At 46.7% G+C, this 22,028-nt stretch overlaps 1 protein-coding gene across 1 annotated transcript in view; it reads right to left on the minus strand.

Moving 5' to 3' along the window:
- Window positions 1–14,873, minus strand: part of ENG (endoglin) — a 39,188-nt gene extending 24,315 nt beyond the window's left edge. The window contains exons 1-2 of the mRNA XM_072632519.1: window positions 14,444–14,873; window positions 1,919–2,073 (exon numbers count right to left, since the gene is read on the minus strand). Of these exons, the coding sequence (XP_072488620.1) occupies window positions 1,919–2,073; window positions 14,444–14,501 (213 nt within the window). The 5' untranslated portion in view covers window positions 14,502–14,873. The remainder of the gene's footprint in view (window positions 1–1,918; window positions 2,074–14,443) is intronic.
- Between the last annotated feature and the right edge of the window lie 7,155 nt (window positions 14,874–22,028).

A 22,028-nucleotide genomic window follows, 5' to 3' on the forward strand; every position in this document is an offset into this window, starting at 1 on the left:
CTTTTTACTTTTCTTTTTGCAACATGGCTAATATGGAGAAATACGTTTTGCATGACTTCACATGTGTAATAGATAACACATTGCTTGTCTTCTCAGTGGGTGGAGGAGGGGGTGGAGAGAAAGGGAGAATTTGGAACTCAAAAAAATTTTAAATGAATGTTAAAAATAAATAAATGATAATATAAAAAAATTTTAAATGGATATGTGACTCTGGGCAAATCACTCAACCGCTTGGCTCTCTATATAACTCTAAGAGTTACAGAGAAAGTGCCCATCTGTATTGGTAGGGGAAGTGTCCTCACCTGGGAGTTCCCTATACCAGAGAAATCACAGGGTTAGTGCCTCCCTATTCATATCCCCAGTTGGCCCCAGGGGAGGTGGCAGGAACCCCCCACTCCCTTACCCAAGGACTGGAAGGAGCCTTCCCTGGTCTGTGACAGGATTGGCCATTGTCATCAAGAATGAGTCACTGTCTTATTAATCAGAAAATCCTCAAATCTCAGCATTTCCAGCCTATGTTGTTTAAGGGATAAGAGCTACTGGAATCTACGTAAGAGCTGAATCAGTCCTGCTGGCCTGGGTTTCTGAGGAGTGTTTATTCTGAAGCTGTCTTATCACAGTTCAAAACAGGGGGCCCGACTGGAACCTGTGAGACACTGGACAGTGGTTTCCTGTATCCTGTGGGTCATGATATGACGTGGTGGACACCTTTAACAGAGCCCTGCCCCTCTGCTTGTTCCTGCCCCTGCTCCTACAAGAAGCTTCCCAGAACTATCAGAGATAGGAAAGCCAGGCCCGCCAGTAGTGGCTTCTCCTGGTGGCCCATCTCCTGGTGGTTCATCTCCTTGAAGTTGCCACACTGCCTACCCCAGAGGGGACCCCTTAACCAAGGACTTGTACTAGACCACATATGGAAAACTCATGACTTTAGGGAATCTCCAGACTCCATGAGAGAAATTCTCTCTCCTTTGGAGTATGAGCTATAGAGGAGGCCTCAGGTCAGGAAAGGTCAAAGGCTAAGGATTCTCACAGACTATGGAACCTGGGGCCAATCATTGCTCCTTCTGTATCTTGCTTGGAGGGAAGCAACTGGGTCCCTGCCCTGAGTCCCAGAGAGGATCATAGGACTCAGAGCTGCAAAAAGCCTTAGCAGACTTGAAATGGGTGAACCTGGAGGACAGGGACTTTTTCATTTTTGTCATCACATACTTATAGCTCCAAGATTAAAAGGGAATGAATGCTGAGCAAAAACTCCCCATCAATGTTTCTGTGTCTTCCCCCATTAAAATGTGAGCTTCTTAAAGGTAGGGACTGTCCTGTTTGCTTGTATTTGTATCCCTAGTGCTCAGCACAGTGCCTGGTGCAAAGTAAGTGCTAATAGATGTTCATTCAAACTATCTATCCAACCACCTACCCATCCATCCACCAATCCATCCATCCATCCATCCATCTATCCATCCATCCATCCATCCATCCATCCATTTGTCTGTCTGTCTATCAGTCTTTTGTCTGTCTATCTATCAAGGACAAGAACTGTTTCCCTTGTCTTTGCATTTCATAATGCCTGGTACATATAGGTGCTTAATAAATGCCTGTTGATTGATTTCCTGTCATTTGGCTTTACCAGCCCCAATCAGCCCACAAAGAAACCCATTTAGTTGAAGATAGCACTCAGAAAATTGAGGAAAATTTACACATTTGCAAACGAATTTCTGATGGGTATCTTGGTTAGAAAGAACTACCCTGTTCTCTGTAAGATGTCCATGGCACTGCCCTCACCCCAGGGCATCAAGGCCTGGCAGTAATAGTTGTTCAAGGTTCTTTTTACTGTTGAGAGAAGGTGTCAGGTTGGGGGAGACTTCCCTTGAGCAGGCTGTAATAGCCGGCCCTGTAGACAGCTGGGCAAGGAGTCACTCACCTTTGAAAACCTCAGGTTGAGGACATGGACTTCTTGGGCAGAATTAGGGGATTTCTGACCCAGACAACCCTGGGAGACCTGATTTGTGGTGTATATCACCTTTCCTGTTTCAGAGTCTGGGAGTTCCAGGTCACAGGCAGCTTTCTCCAGAGAACCTGTTTGGGAACATACATAGTCACCTTTAGGGTCAGTGTCCTAATCTGGGCAAGGAGGGAGAGATGGAGGAGGAAGAAGGTTGGGATGACTGGGGGACTATAGACCCTGCTTTCAAAGTGGAAAAGGTCCTGGAGCAGGAGTCAGAAAGCTCAGGTTCTAGTCCCAGTTCTGACTGAGAAGCATAACAAAGGATCTCTTTTTTATCCACAGGCAAAACAGATGAGGAGAGGAAGGGGGAGAGGTAGGATGGGCCCCAAGGACAGTTCATTCACCAGTGGAATAGACAGCCTAGGTGTGGAGACAATGTGATATTGCAGAATGAGTGCTGACTCTTGAATCAGAGGACTTGGGTTTGAATTCTGCTTCGGATCCTTTTCTACCACTGTGTACTTCTTAGGCAAGTCAATTAATCTCTTCAGGTCCTACTTAACCTCATCTATCAAACGAGGAGGGTTGAACTAAGTGACTTCTAGGGTCCTTTCTAGCTTTAGACCTATAATCTGCCTCTTTTCCCCTTCTTCCACACTCAGCACTACTCCTTTGCCCTTCCCCTCAGTCTGATTTTCCTCACAACCCCTAGGGATCAGGTAGGGGGACATTGAGATCCAGACCCTCCACCCCCAATATTGACATCTGGGACAAGTCATTGTCTCATGACTTTGGGCAAGTTGTTTCATCATAATGAGGCTTGTTTTTCACCTCTGTAAAATGGATTCAAACTCTCTCCCCTGCTTACCTAAGAGGGTTGTAAGGGTCAGCACGTAAGAAGCTGGATATGATAGTATTTTCTGCTCTTCAAATCACTCATCGTAGCATTTCAATGGTGCGAGGGATTAGGACTCTCTTTATTACATGACTGTAATGCACAATTCGGATCTGCTAGGTGGGGCAGTGGATATCACACTGGGCCTGGAGTCATGAAGGCCTGAGTCCACACTGAGCCTCACAGGACTTCTAGTCGTGTGATCCTACACAAGTCATTTCACCTCTATCTGCCTCAGTTTCTTTCATGTAAAAAAGATCATAATAGTATATACCGTACAAGGTGGTTGGGAAGCACTATTTTCACTTTGTTTTTTTCATGTTTTTTTTCATTTTAGTCTGTTTTTTCTTTTATGACATCACTAATAGGGAAATGTTTTATATAATTACACATATATAACCTATATCAAATTGTTTACTGCCTTAGAGGGGAAGGAGGGAGAAAATTTGAAATTCAAAAACTTTTTCTAAATAAACATTAAAAATTGTGTAACTGGACAAAATAAAATACTATTTTAAAAAAGAAATGCCCGTGCTCTTCTCTCCCCTCTCCTCTTCCCCCCCACTCCACATCAGGGGCTAGGTCCTGGAATTCTGAGTCTGTTGACCATTTCTTCATGCCTTACATTGAGAAGATGGTAGGTAAAGTGATAAGCAAGGGGGTATTGTTTCTCCTAAATTACTAAAATGAATACTATGATTAAAGGAAGATACTGGTGTCAGGAAATCACAACTCAGTGAGTATATGACTGAGGATGTGTGACTGACCCAGGCTGTGGCAGCCCGATGGTTGACCCAGAACACAGAGCACCAGGCTTGAGAAAATTATAACTTAGTTTCTTAGTCTTGAGTGCTGTAACCCATAAGGGGCAATGGAAGTTTCCATCTCTGGGACTAGGTAGTTCTTCCCTCTTCTCACCTATTCGCTGGGGTCCTGAGGACACCTGAGAAGGAATAAAAATGCCCTGTAGGTTAAGGAGAGTCATCATCAGCTCAATCAGTAACAGAACTGGCAATAGAATAGAATAGAACCTCTAATGCCAGTTCACAAAACCATCCACGATCCAGAGCCTTGCATGTGGACTGGACTTGGGATTTCACTGGGAACTCACTAGAGAACTCCTAATAAGGAAACTCCTTTCACCAATGTAGATCCTCATCTGCTCTGCAACAAGGCTTGGACAGTTGATTACATGACTTGTCCAAGGTCAGATGGTCAGTTATCTGGGAGCAGTGAGACTTGGAACTCAGACTCCCCAGAAACTTAAGCCAGCTCTTTATCCAATATATCACCTTGGCCTCTCTTTTTGCCTAAATCACAATTATTAAATATCTGGTAAATGTTGCCATCAAAACCCAGAAAGGCCAAAGGTGAAGGAAGTGACTCAGTTTCTCATTTTGGGTCTAGAGCTTTTTCCAAAAAGACCTCTGAACTTTTTCGGTCATGTACCTCATCAATAAAAACAATAAACAAATTTTGAGCGTATACTTTCAATATTTCTACATTTACATATTTATAAATTATTTAGTATATTTCTGTTCTAGTAACTATGTACATTATAAAACTTATAAAAATACAAGTTGAAAAAGAGTGAGAGATAAAGTTGAAATGATATTTAGTTCTAGAGTCAATGGGAGCCACCGGAGCTGATTGAGCACAGAGCAGTGACTGAAGAGTCACGAGATTGGAAGAGGGAGAGATTTAAGTTAGGGAGACTAGCCGGAAGATTATTGTAATAGTCCAGGAGAAAGGTGACAAGTGTTTGAACTGGGACGGTAGCTGTGGGAGAAGGGAACTCTGGAAATAGAGAGAACAGAGCTCAAATTCCAGATGCTGAGGATGTTGGGAAGGAAGAAATGACATAATTTGGCATCTGTGTAGGATAAGAGAGGGTGAGGGGCACAGATGAGGCCAGATCACTACCCTGAGCTACTAGAAGGATGGTGATGCCCGTGACAGTAATAAGGAAGTCCTGAAGAGGGGTGGCTTTGGAAGAAGGGGAAGAGGAAGAGGATGTAAAGAGATCTCTGATGCATATTTGCAAACCATTCACGTTTGCTTGGGCAGCTAGGTGGTGCAGTAGATAGAGTGCTGGGCCTGGAGTCAGGAAGTTCATCTGAGTTCATCTGGACTCAGACACTTAGTAGCTAGATGACCCCTGGGCAAGTCACTCAACCCTGTTTGCCTCAGTTTCCTCATCTGTAAAATGAGCTGGAGAAGAAAATGGCAAACCACTCCAGTGTCTCTGCAGAGAAAACCCCAAATGGGGTCACAACTGAGCAAGGACAGCAACAAAGAAATGTTTGCTTATCTTGTGTGACCATATCCCAGGCCCTCTGCCATCAAGGTGAGGGATGATCTGGGGGGTAAAGGGGTGGGTGTGCTAGATGAGGTTTCACAAAAGCATCTTAGCAGCAGCTGCTGTAGATGCAAAGGTAGCAGTTAGGCCATGACTCCCCTGAGGGCCTGGTGCCTGGTTCAGAAGGGGAAAGAAAGGTGGGAGCATGCATAGCAGAGAGAAGTGGCAGAGGCAGGGAATGTGGGGAGATAAGAGATCAGGGTGGTTATGCTGGAAAAAAATGCCACGATTGGCTACCAAGGAGAGAATAGAATTTGACCCATTTTCCTACCATGGGATTGGTCACACCATGTCCCTATTTTGGAGGCCCCCCAGCCACCCCCAAGACTTCCTAGGGGAGCACCAAGTCCCAAACTTGTTCTTTCCTAGAGACATTGCTTATGTCAAGTCTCTTTTAACTAGATTCCAAACCAGCTGACTATTAAGTCATGCTGGGCAAAAAACCTAAAACTAAAACTAAATGTGATGGAGAAAAGAAATCCATGCTCTCTTATGGGACCAGTCTGATGATCATGCTGGGCCCAGGGTTTGGTGACAGAGACTGATAGTCTCCTCCTAACTCTGCCATTTCTAGCTAGCTCTGTGACTTCCAACAAGACACAACTCCTGGAGCTTCTGGTGGCTCATCTTGAGAATGAAGGGGTAACCTTATGTGGTCTCAACGTTCCTTCCTCCTCTAAAAGCCCTGGGTTCTGTCCGATGCATTGGACTTTTCCTTTGTACCTTGGTGTCCCTCTGAGTGCATATTCCAGTGCCTACTGGAGAACTAAATCTTTGTTGTTAAGGATGATGCATTGCAGAGGCTGTTCACTGCCTCTTCTGACACCACTAAATGGTAGAGATAGTTTAGGGTGGGACCCTCAATTTTTCTGCTGGGTGCTAACAAGATGTTGAGGATAACTGTTGAGTCCTTCCAAGTGTGCTTTTGTCAAGTCTTCCAGAGCTCAGCTAACAGAAATCAGGGGTGGAGGGATGCCTCCTCATATAGATACTCTATTAACTTGGCACTACTGTGGGCCAGAAGTAGGGTGGGGCACTCCAGTTACAGTTATACCTACCAAACTACAGTTGGCTGGACAGTTACAATTCCAGGCCCTGCCCCAGTGGCCCTGCCCATGTGTCAACCAGATGCCTGCCCCAGAATGACAGATAGGTATCCTGTCCCTGTCCCCACCCCACTCCCCAAACACCCCTGTCTTGCCTGAGGAAAAGAATTGTTGTAGTGTGCTAACCTAGCATACTTGGATCACATAACTAGAGTGTAAAGGGACCTGAGGTCATTTAGTCCAAATCATCTGATTTTATAAATGAGAGATGCTGAGCACAGTCAGAGGCTGGGTTTCTAGGGTCGTCCCTTCTCCCCACAAGTCAGCAGAGCTCACAGGAGAGAATGGAAGCTTCTTGGCAAGCTTTGGTTTTTGTAGTTGCATTTCCCATGTATAGTAATCACTTGATACATGTTTGTTATATAACGGATTGACAGTGGGTGGGGAAAATGCAGAGAGGAGGAGGAGGAGGATGTATGTGCGTGTGCGTGTGTGTGCGTGTGCATGTGCGTGTGCGTGCGTGTGTGTGTGTGTCCGTTGCCAACATGAGGGGGAAGAAAGTGTGTCTTCTGTTCTCTGAGGGCTAAAAAGATAACTAATCCAGTACTTGTTTTTTGACTATTTAAATCATTGAAAACATCTGGCCTGGTCATTTAAAGGTACTGTTATGTGCTAAATTAAAAAGGTCCCAGGACCAGGAGCCAGGAATCCTGGCTTCCAGATTTGGTCCTGCCACTTCCTGCTTGTGACTTTGGGCAAATCACTTTTCACCTCTTTCTCTGTTACCCCATCTGTAGAATGAGGAAGCTGAAAGATGATCTGGAAAGGCCTCTCCAACTTAAAAGGTCTAGGAGGGGACTAATGGATTCAGAGTCAACCCTAGGGGACACTTGGGAGCTCTGATCCCAGTTCTGCTAATTAGTTCTGTGACCTTGGGCAAGTAATTTGCCTTCTCTGGGTCTCAATGTTCTCTTCTGAAAGGTGAGGAGGGAGTGAATTCGATGATGTCTAAGGTCCTTTCTAGCTCTCAGCTCTATGATCCCATGATACCAGGGAGTGAGGGAAATAGGAGGATGACCGGACTACATTCTGGGCCTCCCCTCACTGGGGCCGACAGGAAGCTCTGAGCTGGGAGGGAAGAGAGTGGAAATTTACTCTGCCAGGCATGGAAGGGGAGAGGAAGCAGGCCCCCTACACCTCGTCCTGAGGAATGCGCAGAGCCCGGAGGAGGAGGATGGAGAAGGGGAGACTGTTTGGAAGTTTGTGTCTCCATCTTGTCCTGCTCACTTCCTGTTTTCTTCGAGATCAAAGATGGACTTTGGTGGGGAACAGAAGCCAGCCTGATTGAAAGGGGGAGGAGTAGGGGGGATGAGGGTAAGAGGAACCTTCTATTGACCCCTAGACTCTCTTTCATCCAACCCCGGGTCCCTTTTCTCTGTCCCAGGGAATATAGACTTTTGGATATAGGTCTATCCTATATGAGGTCCCCTCTAGGAAGAGTTCCATCTCTTCACCAGCAGCACAGGCACCATCTTGCGTGTCAGTAACCAAAGGGAGGATAACTGGGGACAAGGTCATTGGGCACCACCCTGGTGCTTTGAAGTTACTGCCCAAGACTAACACACATTAACATGCCACAGGCCACTCAAGAAGATTTCTGATCTCTATGGTTGTCCTTTAAGAGAGAATCTTCCAACACTACAATTCTTGAGATTCTGTAAATCTAGAAGTGTTCTAAATGAATGAGCAAAAAAGCATCTGTGCCAGGCACTGTACTAAGTGCTAGAGATACAGGCACAGAAGAAGCAAGACTATTCCTGCCCTCAGGAGGTTCACATTCCAGTGGGGAAGACAGTACAAATAGGGGAGCTGGACTGGTCTGGGAAATCACAGTGACGATGAGAGGTATCACGGGACAATTGACGGACACATCCTTTCTAGGAATGAAGGTAATTATTTGATCGCTAGTAAAGTGTGAAAAAAATAACTAACATTTTTCTCTCTCTTCTCATCCCTCCTTCCCAAGCCCTTATTCTATCAGCAAGGAGAGGCTCAGCTGGACTGCATTATGTAATGATCAGATAACAGGGCCAGCTGGGAGATCAGATAAGCACCCGTTTATTTTGGTCCTTTGGGGCTTTTTCGAATGCCTGCTCTCTCCCCCTCCCCCTCCTCCTCCCAGCCACAGACGAGAATGGGGAGACAGAAGGGAGTGTGACGCCCCATCCTGTCTCCCCATGGCCAGTGGGGCCAGCCAGGGGGGACGGTATCAAAACAAAGCGTAATCACAATTAGGCAGGCACCAGGGAAACACGAAAGGTCTGAGGGAGGAGGCTTCTATGGGAAAGAGCCAGCCAGCAAGTGGGGTGACTGGAGACAGAAGAGTGTTGGTAATGGTGCTTTGAGATCTGTCGATGTTTGAACCGGACTGAACCCTCCATAAACTAATGTGTCCCAGGGAGAAGACATATGGAGAAATAAACCAAAAAGTGACAGAGGTTTAGGTCTAGTGGAAAAGGGCAGCAGATAGGTTTCAGGCTGGTTCTGTCAATAATTTGTGTGACCTAGAGCAGGTCTTGTCTCCTGTCTGGGCCCTGGTTTCCCCCTCTGTACAAAGATGAGGTTGGACTCAATGACTTCCAATGTCTCCTCAAGCTCTAACATTCTCAGTCCATAGAAAACACTCACTGTGGCCTACTGATGGAGAGGTCAGACTAGAAGGGGACAGTGAATTTGGAACTAGAGGATTTGGATTTGAATCCCTAGCTCAGCTACTTACCATTCCATGTTACTTTGGACAAACTGCTTCACCTAACTGGGCCTCACTTTCCTATGTTGTATCTGCAATCTAACCCATACCTGACCAGAAATCATCGCCATAATACCCCCAAAGTATCTTCGAGTCTTTAAATATTCCAAGTGAAGGGGATCCCATACCTCCCAAGGCACCCAGTCCATTTGTGGGTGACTCTAATAGCCAGAAATTTTCCGCATGCATAGAGCCAAAATCTACCTCCCCACAGCTTCCACTTAACTGTTTATGTCTCTAACTTTTGGAGCCGAGGAAATCTGATCCATCTTCTACATTGTGACCCTTGAGATATTTCACTTCATAAATCTTCTCTAGGCTGAGCATGCCAACTTCCTTCAACTGACTCTTGTATGTAATGAATGGGAAGCTAATTCAAAGTTCCCCTTCAGTTTGTCAATGTCCTTCCTGAAATGTGGTACCAGAATTGTTCAGGTGTGTTCTGACCAATAGGGAATACAATGGGACTGTCACTTTTCTTGGTCTTTTTGGCCTTATTAACCACCACGTCACATCATTAACTTTTATAATAGATGTCGAGCTTGCTGTTCATGGCGTCATCTTTTGTGAATGAAATGCTGTCTAGCCCTGCCTCCCTTACCTCATACCTATAAAATGAGAGGGCAGGATGATCTTCAGTATCCTTCCATTTCCAAATTCTGTGATACTAAGTTAGGGATCCTGGGCTGGAGAGAGCAGAGAGATGGGGCAGGGTGGTATGGAGGAAAGAACATGGAGATTTGGCATAGAAAGGCAGTTTAAATGCTGTTTCTGCCACTTAACTGCCTACATGACCTTAGGTAAGTCACTCAATTTCCCTGGGCCTCAGCATCCTCATCTGTAAAATATGGAGATTGGATTAAATGACCTCCGTGGTCCCTTCTTCAGTGCGGAGGAGACAAAGATCATGCGAAACAGGCAAGTGAAGGCCAGAGAATATTCTACAAGTTTTCTGCTCTTCCCTTTGGAATGACACCAGATTGAAACTATCTCCCTGGATCCCTAGGAATCTAAGCCACGTTGAAGAATGTCCAGGGGTGGTGGCTTAGGACATCGGTTTCTCCCCATTGCCCACCCCCAACAAAAAGTATTTCAGATTCTTTCAGATTGATGGCGACGGCTGTTAGATTTCAGGGGATCTGTGAACTTGGATGGGAAAAAAAATATATCTTTATTTTCACCACCCTCTATTTAAAATTTAACATTTTTTCTATTGTGATTCTTTTTAAAATGTTATTCGGAGAAAGGGCTCATAATAAAAATAATAACTGACATGTATATGCACTTCTTATGTGCTGGGCACTGTACTGAATGCTTTATAATTAATTATTATCACATCTGATCCTCACAACAACCCTGGGAGATAGGTGTTATTGTTATCCCTCTGTTATGCCTCAACTGAGGCAAATCGAGATAAAATGCCTGACCCAGGGTCACCTAGTGTCTGTGGCTAGATTTGAACTCAGATCTATCCAGACCCCAGGCCCAGAACTCTACCTGTATATCTCTCTGCCTCCCTGAGGCATCACCGAGTTGCCTCAAGAAAAAGGTTAAGAAGCCCTGTTCTGAAGAAATCTGACCCTGACGCCTGTCCCTGCTATGGATTCTTATTTTAGATGAGGAATGGGTTTGGGAATATGAGCAAGAAGCTGACTCCAAGGACTCTGGCCCTGGTCCTCTGTACTGACCCCTTCTAATCTCTTTTGGGTTAGCCCAGGCTGACCCAACCAGGTCACCCTAAACCCCAGGTCACAGTGCTAGGTCTATAAACATGTTATTTTTGTTAGTAAGTAACTAACCTCTCCGCTTCAGTTTCCTCATGTATAAGATGGGAATAAAAGTACTTGAGAAATAAGATAGCATAGATAATAGAGAACTGGCCTCTAAGCAGGAAAGACCTTAGTTCAAATCCTGCTTCTCCCTGGCTATATGACCTTGGATAAGTCATTTGACCCTTTAAGGACTCTTGGCCAGTGGTGTAAAACTCCAAAAGAAACAGGCTTGCCAGCTACATGTTGATTTATACCTTTGTCATATTGTAGTTTAATTTATTTTGTTAAATATTTCTCAGTTACATTCTAACCCAGTTCGATGCAGTGTTGTAGGCAGCATGTGGCTAAGGGGCAGGCACATGTCTGCCCTAGGGCCTAGGGAGGGGTTGATTTTTACTGGCAGAAGGAGTTTCCTTACCTATATATACATCTATAGTGTATATACAATATTATATACTACACAGAAATATAGCTCCCTGTACAAACGGAATCACAAGTCTAGTTCCTATCCAGAATACTTGTATTATCTAGCTCCCAAGGCATTGTGAGAGAAGAATCCTTTAAATCTTTGGAGGGTTTTATGCTCCAGGTGTGCAATTTTATCAACGTAGAGAATTCTCAATGAGGAGACTCCTCATGCCAATGCAAATCAGCAACACTTTGGTCACTTCAAGACTTAGGGAGTTGCTTGGGGTAAGTGACTTGTCCAGGGTCACACAGTGTCAGAGGTAGGTCTCAAATCCTGCTCTTCCTGACTCAGGAGCCAGCTCTTGATTCACTATGTCAGGCTGGAGATATCCTATATGGAACATGTATGCAAACCTTTGAACACCATAGAAATGTGAAAAATTATCATCTCAACATTCTCCCAAGACACCAAGCCTTTCCAGAGGCTGACTGTATGTGTGTATGTGTCCCCTGACCTTGCTGGTCAAAGCTACCTTTTTCCCTAAAGTTGAAGATGAGATCATAGAGCTGGCAGAGACCCTGGTACATCCCTATCATTTTACTGATAGAGGAAACTGAATCCCCAAAAGGCGGACAGCAAGAAGCAGAACTAAGATTGAAACTCAAATCCTTGGACTCTGAATCTTGTGCTCTTTCCACTAAATGGATTCTCTGAAGGAAGAATCAACCACCCTGAGGAGAAGGAGCAGGATTCCAGGCCCTGAACGTAGCCCCTAAGAACAGAGCTGACAAGACCTCTGTTGGGGCTCATCCCCGCACCCTCCAGCACAGACAATCAGCCAGGCAGTCATGTACAAATCCACTTTCCTTGCATGCATCCTACTCTGATAGGATACAAACCAGAAACTGTCCCAGTAAATACAATTTGTACAGTTTATACAATTGAAAAACACAAAATGGGTCAAAAATTTGCTCCAAAATGAAGCAGCCAGAGGGAGTAGGAAAGAACCTGGAGCAGGAGTTGGGTGGCCTCCATCTCTCATCTTAGCTCTGCCACTGACTTGCTGTGGGAACTTGGGTAAGTCACTACCCTGTATGGGCTTCAGGTCTCTCATCTATAAAGTGTTAAATATAAAATAATGGGAAGAGGAGGAGGAAAACTCACCTTTACAGGATACATTAAAGTTTACAAAGCACTTTGAAAAGCCCTCCAAGTATTATTCCCCTTTTACAGAAGAGGAAACTGAGGTCCAGAGAGCATTGGTAAGTATTGAAGTCCAAGGCCAGATGATCTATGATGTACCTGGGAACTCAAATAGTGTAAGATACTGTAGTATCTCCCAAGTGATCAGGGACAGACCTAGGAAAGGTCTGGCAGCCCTTGCTATCTCCTGACTCCTGGATGAACTCTGCTGATTTTCTTTCTTTCTAAATCCCCTTCTCCTCTGTTTGGAGAATTCAGAGTGTTCCTGACACCTTCTGCTTGGGCTTCTTGGACCAAACTCTCCCTGCCTCAAACACCCACCCCCACAGAAGGGAGAAGTCAGAATTTAGTCCATGGCCCCCTGATCCCACGACCCAGGAACATCCAGAGATCTGGGCCTACAAGAGAAGTTCCTTGGCAGGAGGGAGGGAGAAGGGAGAATGAGGGAGGATATGGAGCTATATAGTGTAATTCATGGAAGACTACTGGCTTTCTCTGAAGCCTCTGCTTCTTTCCAAGTAGGGGCTCCAGCAATGCAAAGACATACAGCAGTTTTTGCAGGAGGTCCTCCCTAGGGTCTCCCAGTTCTCCTATCCCTTCCGCAGATTTCTGGAAAGTCTCGAGAATATGGGAAATGGAAAAGCCAGGCACAATCTCAAGTGACCCTGGGGTGAACATAACCTCTTGGTTTCACTGAATCATAGAATATTAGGGCTGAACATGACCTTAGAACATGGAATGTCACAGCTGAAAAGCACCTTACAACACAACATTACACCTACTCTGGGTCTTGGGACATAGCGTGGTAAAGCTGAAGAATACTTTGAAACCCTGCTGGTCCAACTTCCTCCTTTTTTTATAGAGATGGAAACTGAGACCCAGGGAAGTACAGCTACTTGCCCAATATCATACCAATTCTGAGTAACAGAATCAGAACGAGCACCTGGGTCTCAGGTTCATTACACTGTGAAGGTGCCAAGCCACCTTTACTCTCAACCCTTAACCCCATCCTGAAGGAGCCGTATTATAGTCCCCAGACTCCCCTGGTCAGCCGTCCCAGATTGTACATGAGGTGAAGTATAGGGCTAGAGTCTTCCATATGAGTAGAGCCTCAATCATCCCTAACTTGGGAGCTGGAAACACTAACTGTGGAATATGTGGAGGGAAGGGCATCCCTTCTGCTAGAGGCAAAGGCCTATGGTCCCCAGACTCTGGTCTCCTCCTCTCCCTCCCTCAGGAGTGGGACTCCAGGACCTAGGTCTTAGGAACTGGTATCAGCCTGAATACACCTCTGCCTCTAAGCCACTATTATCTTTACCTGGGGATGTAGGGGGCAGAGGGAGGAAATGAGATGGGGGAAAGGTTCTGATAAAAGCAAAAACCCACCTCAGTTTCTCCCTATCAAACTCTTAAAGACAGGAAGAGCCCAGGAAATCATCTAGTCTGAAGAATCACTGGGAAACTATTTACAGAATCATGCATGGATCTGTAGGTCCGGAAAGATCCATAGAAATCCTGGAGTCCATATCCCTCATTTTACAAAGTAAACTGAATCCCAGATAGATGAAGTCACTTTCTCAAGTTTGTTGGTAAGGTTAGGATGAAAACTCAACTCTCCTGATTCAGGGAGCGCTTTCTACGAGGCTGTTACTGGAGCTCTCCTTATCTGAGAAGCAGAATGAGTCTGGCGGGTGTATTCCCAGATGGGGTGGGTCAAGTGGGGAGAGGTAGACCAGGGTTCAGAGATGGGGGGCTCTACTCATCATTTTCTGGCTGTGTTCTAAGAGACTAGCAAGAGACTAGAAGGGAGGCGAAGATGGAGACTGGCCTGAACCCAGGATAAGGAGACCCTGCCAAATGATTCTAGCCCAAGAGAGAGGGAAAATGGGGCCCCCAGAACCACCAGTTAACAAAGGCAGATGGACTCCCTAGTGGCAGAGAGGCCTTTTACTGGAGAAGGTGAGAGAAAGGGTCCTGGGGCAAGTCGTGGGGACTGTGAGCCACCTACTTGCCGGGCTGAAGACACAAGCAGTCAGGAACATCGCGATGTAGAAGGCTCCGTCCATGCTGTCCCTCTGTCTGTCTGTCCTCGGGACCTTATCCTGTGTCCAGGGGTAAGGTGGCCGGGGGCCTCGCTGGATGGCGTGGGTTGTCCTTGTGACCAAAGGGGCAGAGGCAAGGGGTCCGGCAGCTTCCCTGCTCCAGCCTTCTCAAGGGTGGGGGAAGTGTGGGGGGGAGAAGATAGAGGAAGAGGCAGGAAAGATGGGATGATATCGGGGGCTCAGAGGAGGGTGAACCCTGAGTGGGGTTGTGAGAGAGAGAAAGAGAGAGAGAGAAAGAGAGAGGGAGAGAGCTCTGTCCTCAAGGCTGGCTGGGGTAGCTGACCAGAGGCTAGGCACTCTCTGGAGTGAGCTGCTCCCGAGCAGCCCAGCCCGGGGAGTGACCTGGGGAGGCAGGAAATGAGTTTGCTTAGAGGAGGGGCTTTGGGGCGGCTACCAGCCAAAGGGAGAGAGGAAGTGCTGTTTAGAGTCTGGGCTTGGGACTGGGGGGCTGTCAGGGCATGACAGAACTTCTTTACTCCCCTCCCCCACTCCTATCCCACCTCCTCTCTTTGGCATTCTCCAGACTCTAGTGACCGGGACTGGCACATCTGGCAGGAAACATCTGGTTCTGTCAATCAGCCCCTGAGAAGCATCAGTCCCCAAGGGGAAATCCCTGGGTGTCTCACTTTCTGGTCAGTTGGACTCAACCCCCTATTGTGGGCAGTGGAGGTGAGAGCTGGTGGTGGGTGGATCAGAGGGACAGTCAGTACCCTTTGAGGAGGAATCTGATGTCTTTCTTCTCAGGATCTCAAAACACTCTTTAGAGAGTGATCCTTGGTTGTCCATTCATTTATTCAACAAGAATTTATTAAATTCACCATATACCTAATCTGATACCCTGGTCAATGCAAAGTAGCTTCTTCCCTCTTGTAGTTTAATACCTACTTAGGGAGGTATTGATATGATTAGAAAGTCTCAAACTTGATACGATAAAAAAGTAGCCCCAGAGGATATCCGATGATTAAGGGCCAGAATGAGGTATCCAAAGCCCTCAGACATTAAAAGTTCAAAAGAGGGGGACATTGATTTAGGTTGAGATGGTCAAGGAGGGCTTCATGAAAGTGGGGGGGGGGGGAGCCAAAGCCCAGAGAGGGAAAGAGAACACCAGAGATGGTAACAGCCCTCCCTGGAACCCTGTTGTCCCGACCAACTAGAGCTACGCTTGTGAGAACAGAGAACTGGGAGTGAAACTGACTCTTGCTTGTACTCTTAGTTTATCAACAAGTGTCCTATTTGTGGCACATTTTATTCCCCAGTTCACTGTCCCAGCCCTGAGACTCTCTGCTCAGCGAAGGCAAACTCATCTTGATCAATAGACTTAGCCAGACAGAGGGAAAAATCACTTAATGTAATTCATAATCTATATCCAATGTATAGTATTTACTATTAAAAAAAATTATCCAGTTGCTTTAGGATTTTCCAGACGGTCTCTCCTTCATTAGCAGATAATGGATTTGATAGTACTTGTCTGCTGTCCTCTCTACAATCTCCCCAGTCCCAGGAGACCAAGACTTTACCCCTGGACAGCTCCCTTCACCCATGCCTGAGAAGGCCACCGCCCCCCTCCCCACCTCTGGACAGCTCCCTTCCCTCAGTTCCTAGCCTATCCAGCCAGCTGCCTTCCTGGTGTCTCGTCTTGGATAGTGGCTAATGAGATCAAAGGCCGTGCCCATTGTTTATCCCAGAGGTCTCTCACCAGTGAAAAGACAGCCCATCAGAAGTTGGGAGGGGGGAGGATAAGGGAGAGAGAAAGGAGGAAGGGAGGGGCCAGAGTCTGAGGACCGCTGAGTCTCCTTAGGGACAGAGGGCAGCTCCCTTCAGGAACCCAAACACACATTCCAGGGCCTTGGCCCGCCCCCAGGCAAGGAGCCGAGGAAGGCCCTTGCTGATGCCCCCATGGTCGCTATATCCCACCCTCGGAAATGCTGGGAATCTGGGCACTAAGCAAGATCTGCCAGGAAGAGGATCCCTAGGGGAGGAAGGAGCTGAGGGGAGGGTGGGTGGGGGGATCCATCCAAAACAATGAGGGTTGAGATTCCAGCTGCTTCCCCTTAGCTTTTCAGCAAAGCCCCCAGCTAGGGCAGAGGAGGGGAATGGGCACCCTGCTGTCTTATTCCTTTTCCTGAAATTTCGGAGGGGAGAGGGCATGGTGGAGTTCAGAGGCTGTGTAGAGAGCAGTGGAGGTGTGAGTGCTGGGAGTGTCAGAGACAGGGAGACAGACTACGAAAGCAGGAGACTCCTTTGCTGCTTGTTGATTTAAATGAATTGAATTGGTACTCTCTCCCCCCTTATCCCCCCATACCCTCCCCACCCCCGCTTCTGGGGCAAGTGATAGTGGGTAATCAAAAGGGAGTTTTCTAAAATTCCCTTTGTACATTTTCCCATTGTGCTCTCTCTCCACAAGGCCCTCTCCCCAGAACAGGGACCAGGACAGGGACAGCATTAGTCCCCTAAATATCAGTTTCTCTTTGTCCCTTTATCCCAGTTCCTCTCATCACCTACCAGATGGTAGAATGAGAGGATTTAGAGCTGGATCATGTAAGATCCCTAAGAGTACAGGGAAAACAACATTGAATTTGGAGTCAGGGGACCTGCGTTCAAATCCCACTTCTGTCATTTTCCTAATAGCCCGTGTGATCCCAGTCATTGCTTAAGCTTTCTGGCTTTTGCTTCCTCATCTGTAGAATGAAGAGGTTGGATTACATGAGCACTGTGGCCCTTTGCAGCATCAAATCTGTGAGTCTGGGACGTAGGCTAATTCTTCCATTTCAGGGATGAGGCGATGAAGTGACCTGAAAGATTAAAGAAAGTCAGGGAAATGAGGACTACTGGTCTTGGAGCCAGAGGACCTGGGGTTAAATCCTGGTTCTGCACTCAGTAGCGTCATGAAAACTAACTCAGTTTCTTGTGAGTAAAATGGGAAGCCAGACATTATAGGCGAGAGTGAGCTCGAAAGACAATACCAGCCAAGGGCGCCACTCTGACCAATTCTGACGGGGAAGTGAAACTTCCCATCAAAGACAGTAGGCACTCGACATAGGCTGGCGTGGGTGTGGATCTGAGAGGAAATCCACTAAGTGCGTAATACTGGCCCACAGAACAACAACCTTCATTTACCTGCCCATAACTCCCTGTGCACAAGAGGAGGGGGGAAGGAGCCCCAAGCTCAAGCTTTGACTCCCTGGCTGGCATGATAGATGAACTAAGACAAGTGACATCACTTCTCTGGGCTTCAGCGTTCTCATCTGCAAAATGGGATTAATGATAGTTGTGCTACTTGCCTTGTAGGGCATAGGTGAGGATGGATGAAGTCATGGATGTGAACTTGGGTGATAAATGGCCAGCTGCTGTTAGTTCTAAAATGTGGGGACCATCTAGTTCAACCTCATTGTACAGATGAGGAAACTGAGGCCTAGATAGGGGATCATAGGAGAACCTGCATTCTCCTGAATGAATTCGTGAATTCATTCTTAAGATTTCCGACTTCTGCCCAAAAGAACTAAGAGGGATCTTAGAGCCCATCTAGTCTAAGTGGCTCATAAAATGGTACTACTACTATTACTACTACTACTACTAGTACTACTACTTCTACTACTACTACCACCACCACCACCGATGATGATAATGGTGATAACTAACATGGGACTTTTAAGGTTTGCAAAGTACTTTACAAATATCATCTCATTTTCTCCTCACCATATCATGGAAGGTAGGTTTTCTTATAGATGGGGAAATTAAGGATCAAAGAAATTAAATTATTTGTTCTGGGTCAAATAATGGGTCAAGCCAGGATCCTCAACCACTTTTATTTATTTATTTAACTTTCACCCACCTAACTCCAAATCTAGTGCTCCTCCTACATTAAGTACCACCATTAGAAAAGAGAGGAGGCAGTGTGGCATAGTGGGTAGGACACTGGACTTATAATGGGGAGAACTGGGGTCTAATCCTACCTCATGCACTTACAAACCATGTGATTATGAATTACTTGCTCAGCCTTTTTAGAGCCTCAGTTTCATCATCTGTAAAATAATTTAGAGGGTCACAAGAGTCCCAGTGCAGTTTTAAGCTTTTAACAGTGTTAAGACTTTTGGGATGCCTTGTTCTTGAACCACCTATCTCCCATTTAGTGAAGTTCTAAGCTTTAGCTTTAATAGCTTAAAATAGCACTCAGATTTCTGGGATACCCTGTATTATAAAAACAACTTTGCAAACCTTTAAGCACTATATAAATGTGAAATTATCTGTATTATCCCTCAAGATCACACCTCCAGTCCAAATGGGGAGTGTGCAGGACCCCCTGGGTCTTAGAACTCCTAAGTTTATCAGATGACCCAGGACCTCTAAGAGAATAATTAATTAAGCTTCTCCTGGGCAGACAGGTCTGCTTCCTCAGGAGAGCCCCAGAGGTTCCTCCACAGACTGGTCAGTGAATCTGGCTCTTTCCGGCTTCCTTGCTGACCAGGAATCTTAAGGGAGGGAGGAGAGGGATCAAGGAGAGAACATCCTCTCAGACTAAGACCCCAGGGGGAGGGACTTCAAGAATGGCTGTCCCCTTGGCTACTAGCCACCCCAGGAATGTAGGCGCTGCCCCTGGGGACCACGGAGGCCAGCCTCCTGTCTCCAGTCTCGGCCCAGAGCCAGGGGCCATGAAAAGGTGTCTGATCCCAACCCCTCTCCCACTCTTGCCTGTGAATGAACAAGGCAGGGTGGAGGATGAGGTCCTTACCATGAAATTCCACTGTCCTTGTTTGAAGGTAATCCTTTGCTTCTGGTTGCTAGGATCTTGATCTCTGTTCTGCAAATTCTGATACCCTTGGTGAGCTATGCACAGGACATCTTCCAAATAGGAGGTCTCCTGTCTACCTCTTCCACTAGGTAACTTTCCACTGTTACTCCCAGGACTGGCCTCAAAGGGCCTCCCAAATGCCACCTAAATCCTCCTTCACCTGGTGATACCCTAAATGCTCACTTCTTAGGACTTCTGCTACTGATTCTCAGTGTGACTTTGGGTAAGTCCCTCATCTTCTGCAGCTCTCAGTTTCCTCATTCCTAAAATGAAGGGGTTGGACATACGTGGCCTCTAAGATGTATCTCCACTCTGGCTCCATATAATGAGTCCTTGTTCCAAGGATAAACTTAGGTGAACTCATAGAGGCTTAGGGGAATTCAGCTCCATCATCTCCAGCGGCCCATGAAGGGGCAAGTCAGGGCCTCTGTCTGGGGCCGGCGCCTTCAGCCTGGCTCTGCCGCCCCCTGCACCCTGTTGGACTAAACACCCCAGCACTGTTTGTGTTCTCTATTGTCCTCCCGGGGCCTTATCTGATCTGGAGGGGCCAAGTCCTGGGGGGCTGGTCTGTCCTGGCTCCGGACTGGCCGCCCTTCACAGCCTCCCTCTCTGACCAAAAGGAAGGGGCAGGGGTGCCAAGCAAGCAGCCCCTTGGGAGCAGCCAGAGTCTGGAGTTAGACATGGACATGTCTGGGGCTTCCACCACCCTGGACTGGTCATCTGGCCTCTTTCTCATTCACTGTCAGTGGAAAGCCTCTTCTCTCAAACTGTACAACACCCCCCCCCCCCCAACCAAGATACCAAGTGGCATTGACCTTTCCCCTTAGTTTTGATGGTCCAAGAGCACAGATGCAGGGGCTGCTGGTCTGAGTGAGGGGCACATCTGATAGAAAATTGGAATGAGACCCAGACTTCCTGGTGCCTAGGAAAAGACACAGGGAAAGCCTTAGAGTGAAAAAGGCATTGGATTGGGGAATTGAGAGACCTACCCACTGCCACTGTTTCATTACATGACTGAACAGGTCCCTTTTCCTACCTAGACCTCAGTTTCCTGATTTGTCAAATGAGTGGGGTTTGATAAGATATTCTCTAAGGCCTTTCCAGCTATAGCCTCCAGTGGAGCCCAAGCTCTCCAGCCTTCTCCCCTACCCCCCACTAGCAAGGGTGAGGGCCTCTCCTTCTCTTCTGTCTTCTTCAGTGCTCCCACACATACACACCTTCCCTCTGGCTCGTTCTAACACCCCCAATCCCCATCATGGAACAGCCAGTCTTTCCTGTTTACTCTCTGGCCTCTTGCTACAAGGGGAGTATGGGGGAGGAGGGAGGCGACACAGACCCTTCACTGATCCAGGCTTCCTTCCTCTCCCACTCCTGCTTCATCTGGAAGACAATCTCTTCCTTTGGGGCCTCTTACGCCCTGGGGTTGAGGCACACGTGCCAGTGTCTCCGGTCAAGGGGGTGATGAGGGCACCTGGGGCCAGCATCCACATGTTGGACCAGTGCTGGCCAATCAGATTCCCTTGTTGATGAACTGTCTCCAGGGACAGACCTCAGGACACTAAGCCAGCTAAGTGAGCCCCTTGGCAGCTTGGGAGGGAGCTGTTAATATTAATTCCGTTATATGCTCTACGTTTAAGTAAAAAGAACTTCAGTCTGGGAGTTGCTCTGTCTGAATCCCATCACTGATGCTGCTACCAGCTCTGTGCGTGATTTTGGACAAGAGGTCCCAATTCCCTTCTCTACAAAACAGAGGGGAATTAGACTAAATGACCCAAGGTCTTGTCTAGCTTTAAATCCTAAAGTTCTCTAAGGTAGAAGAGTAGATCTCCACAACAAATTCATCGAGCCAGGCCCCGTGCTCAGGGCTGGGTTTTTAAGGATGAGAAACAAGACTGTGCTTGCCCTCGGGGAACTTACAGTCTAATACATAGGATATGACACATAACACAAATGAGGAGGATACAAGGCAGTCTGTGCTGGGGCAAAGGAGGGATTCAAGCAGAGTAGTGTTCTATAGGGAGAGAGAGATCATTTCCAATGGGAGAAAATCAAGGAAGGCTGCAAGGAGTAGGTGGCACCTAAGATGGGTCAGGGAAGGTTTTTGAGCAGAGGAGTGACTTTATTAGACTTGCAAATTAGGAAGGAAGGAAATAAGCATTAATTTTATCTGGCATCTACCAGGCCAGGCTCTGTGCTAAGCACTTTACAAATATTTTCTCATCTGATCCCTCACAATGTTATGATCTCCATTTCACAGTTGAGGAAGCTGAAGCAGACAGAGGTTAAGTGACTTGCCCAGGGTCACACAGCTAGAAGTATCTGAGGTCACATTTGTACTCAGGTCTTTCTGACCTCAGCTCCAAAGCTCTAAGCCCCAGGGGAGCCACCTAGGTGACATTAGGAAATTTGAGCCACAGTGTGAAGGATGGTGCAGAGAGGAGAAAAACAGGAGGGAGGGAGACCAATTAGGAGGCCATTGTCAATAAAGATTATATATGACATATATATAAAGATCTATATCAATAAAGTCTGATGTCAGTGAGAATGAACAGTACAGAAAAGATATGAGAGCGGCTGTGCTCATAGAACTAGTAGAATGAACAGAACCTGGGAACTGACTGTCTCTTTGAGATGGAGGAGGAGAGTCAGGGAGAAACCTGGCATTCCCAGATTGAGCGTCAGGGTCATAGGATCATACATTT

The sequence above is a fragment of the Notamacropus eugenii genome, chromosome 1 (assembly GCF_028372415.1).
Source record: "Notamacropus eugenii isolate mMacEug1 chromosome 1, mMacEug1.pri_v2, whole genome shotgun sequence".
Classification (NCBI taxonomy): Eukaryota; Metazoa; Chordata; class Mammalia; order Diprotodontia; family Macropodidae; genus Notamacropus; species Notamacropus eugenii.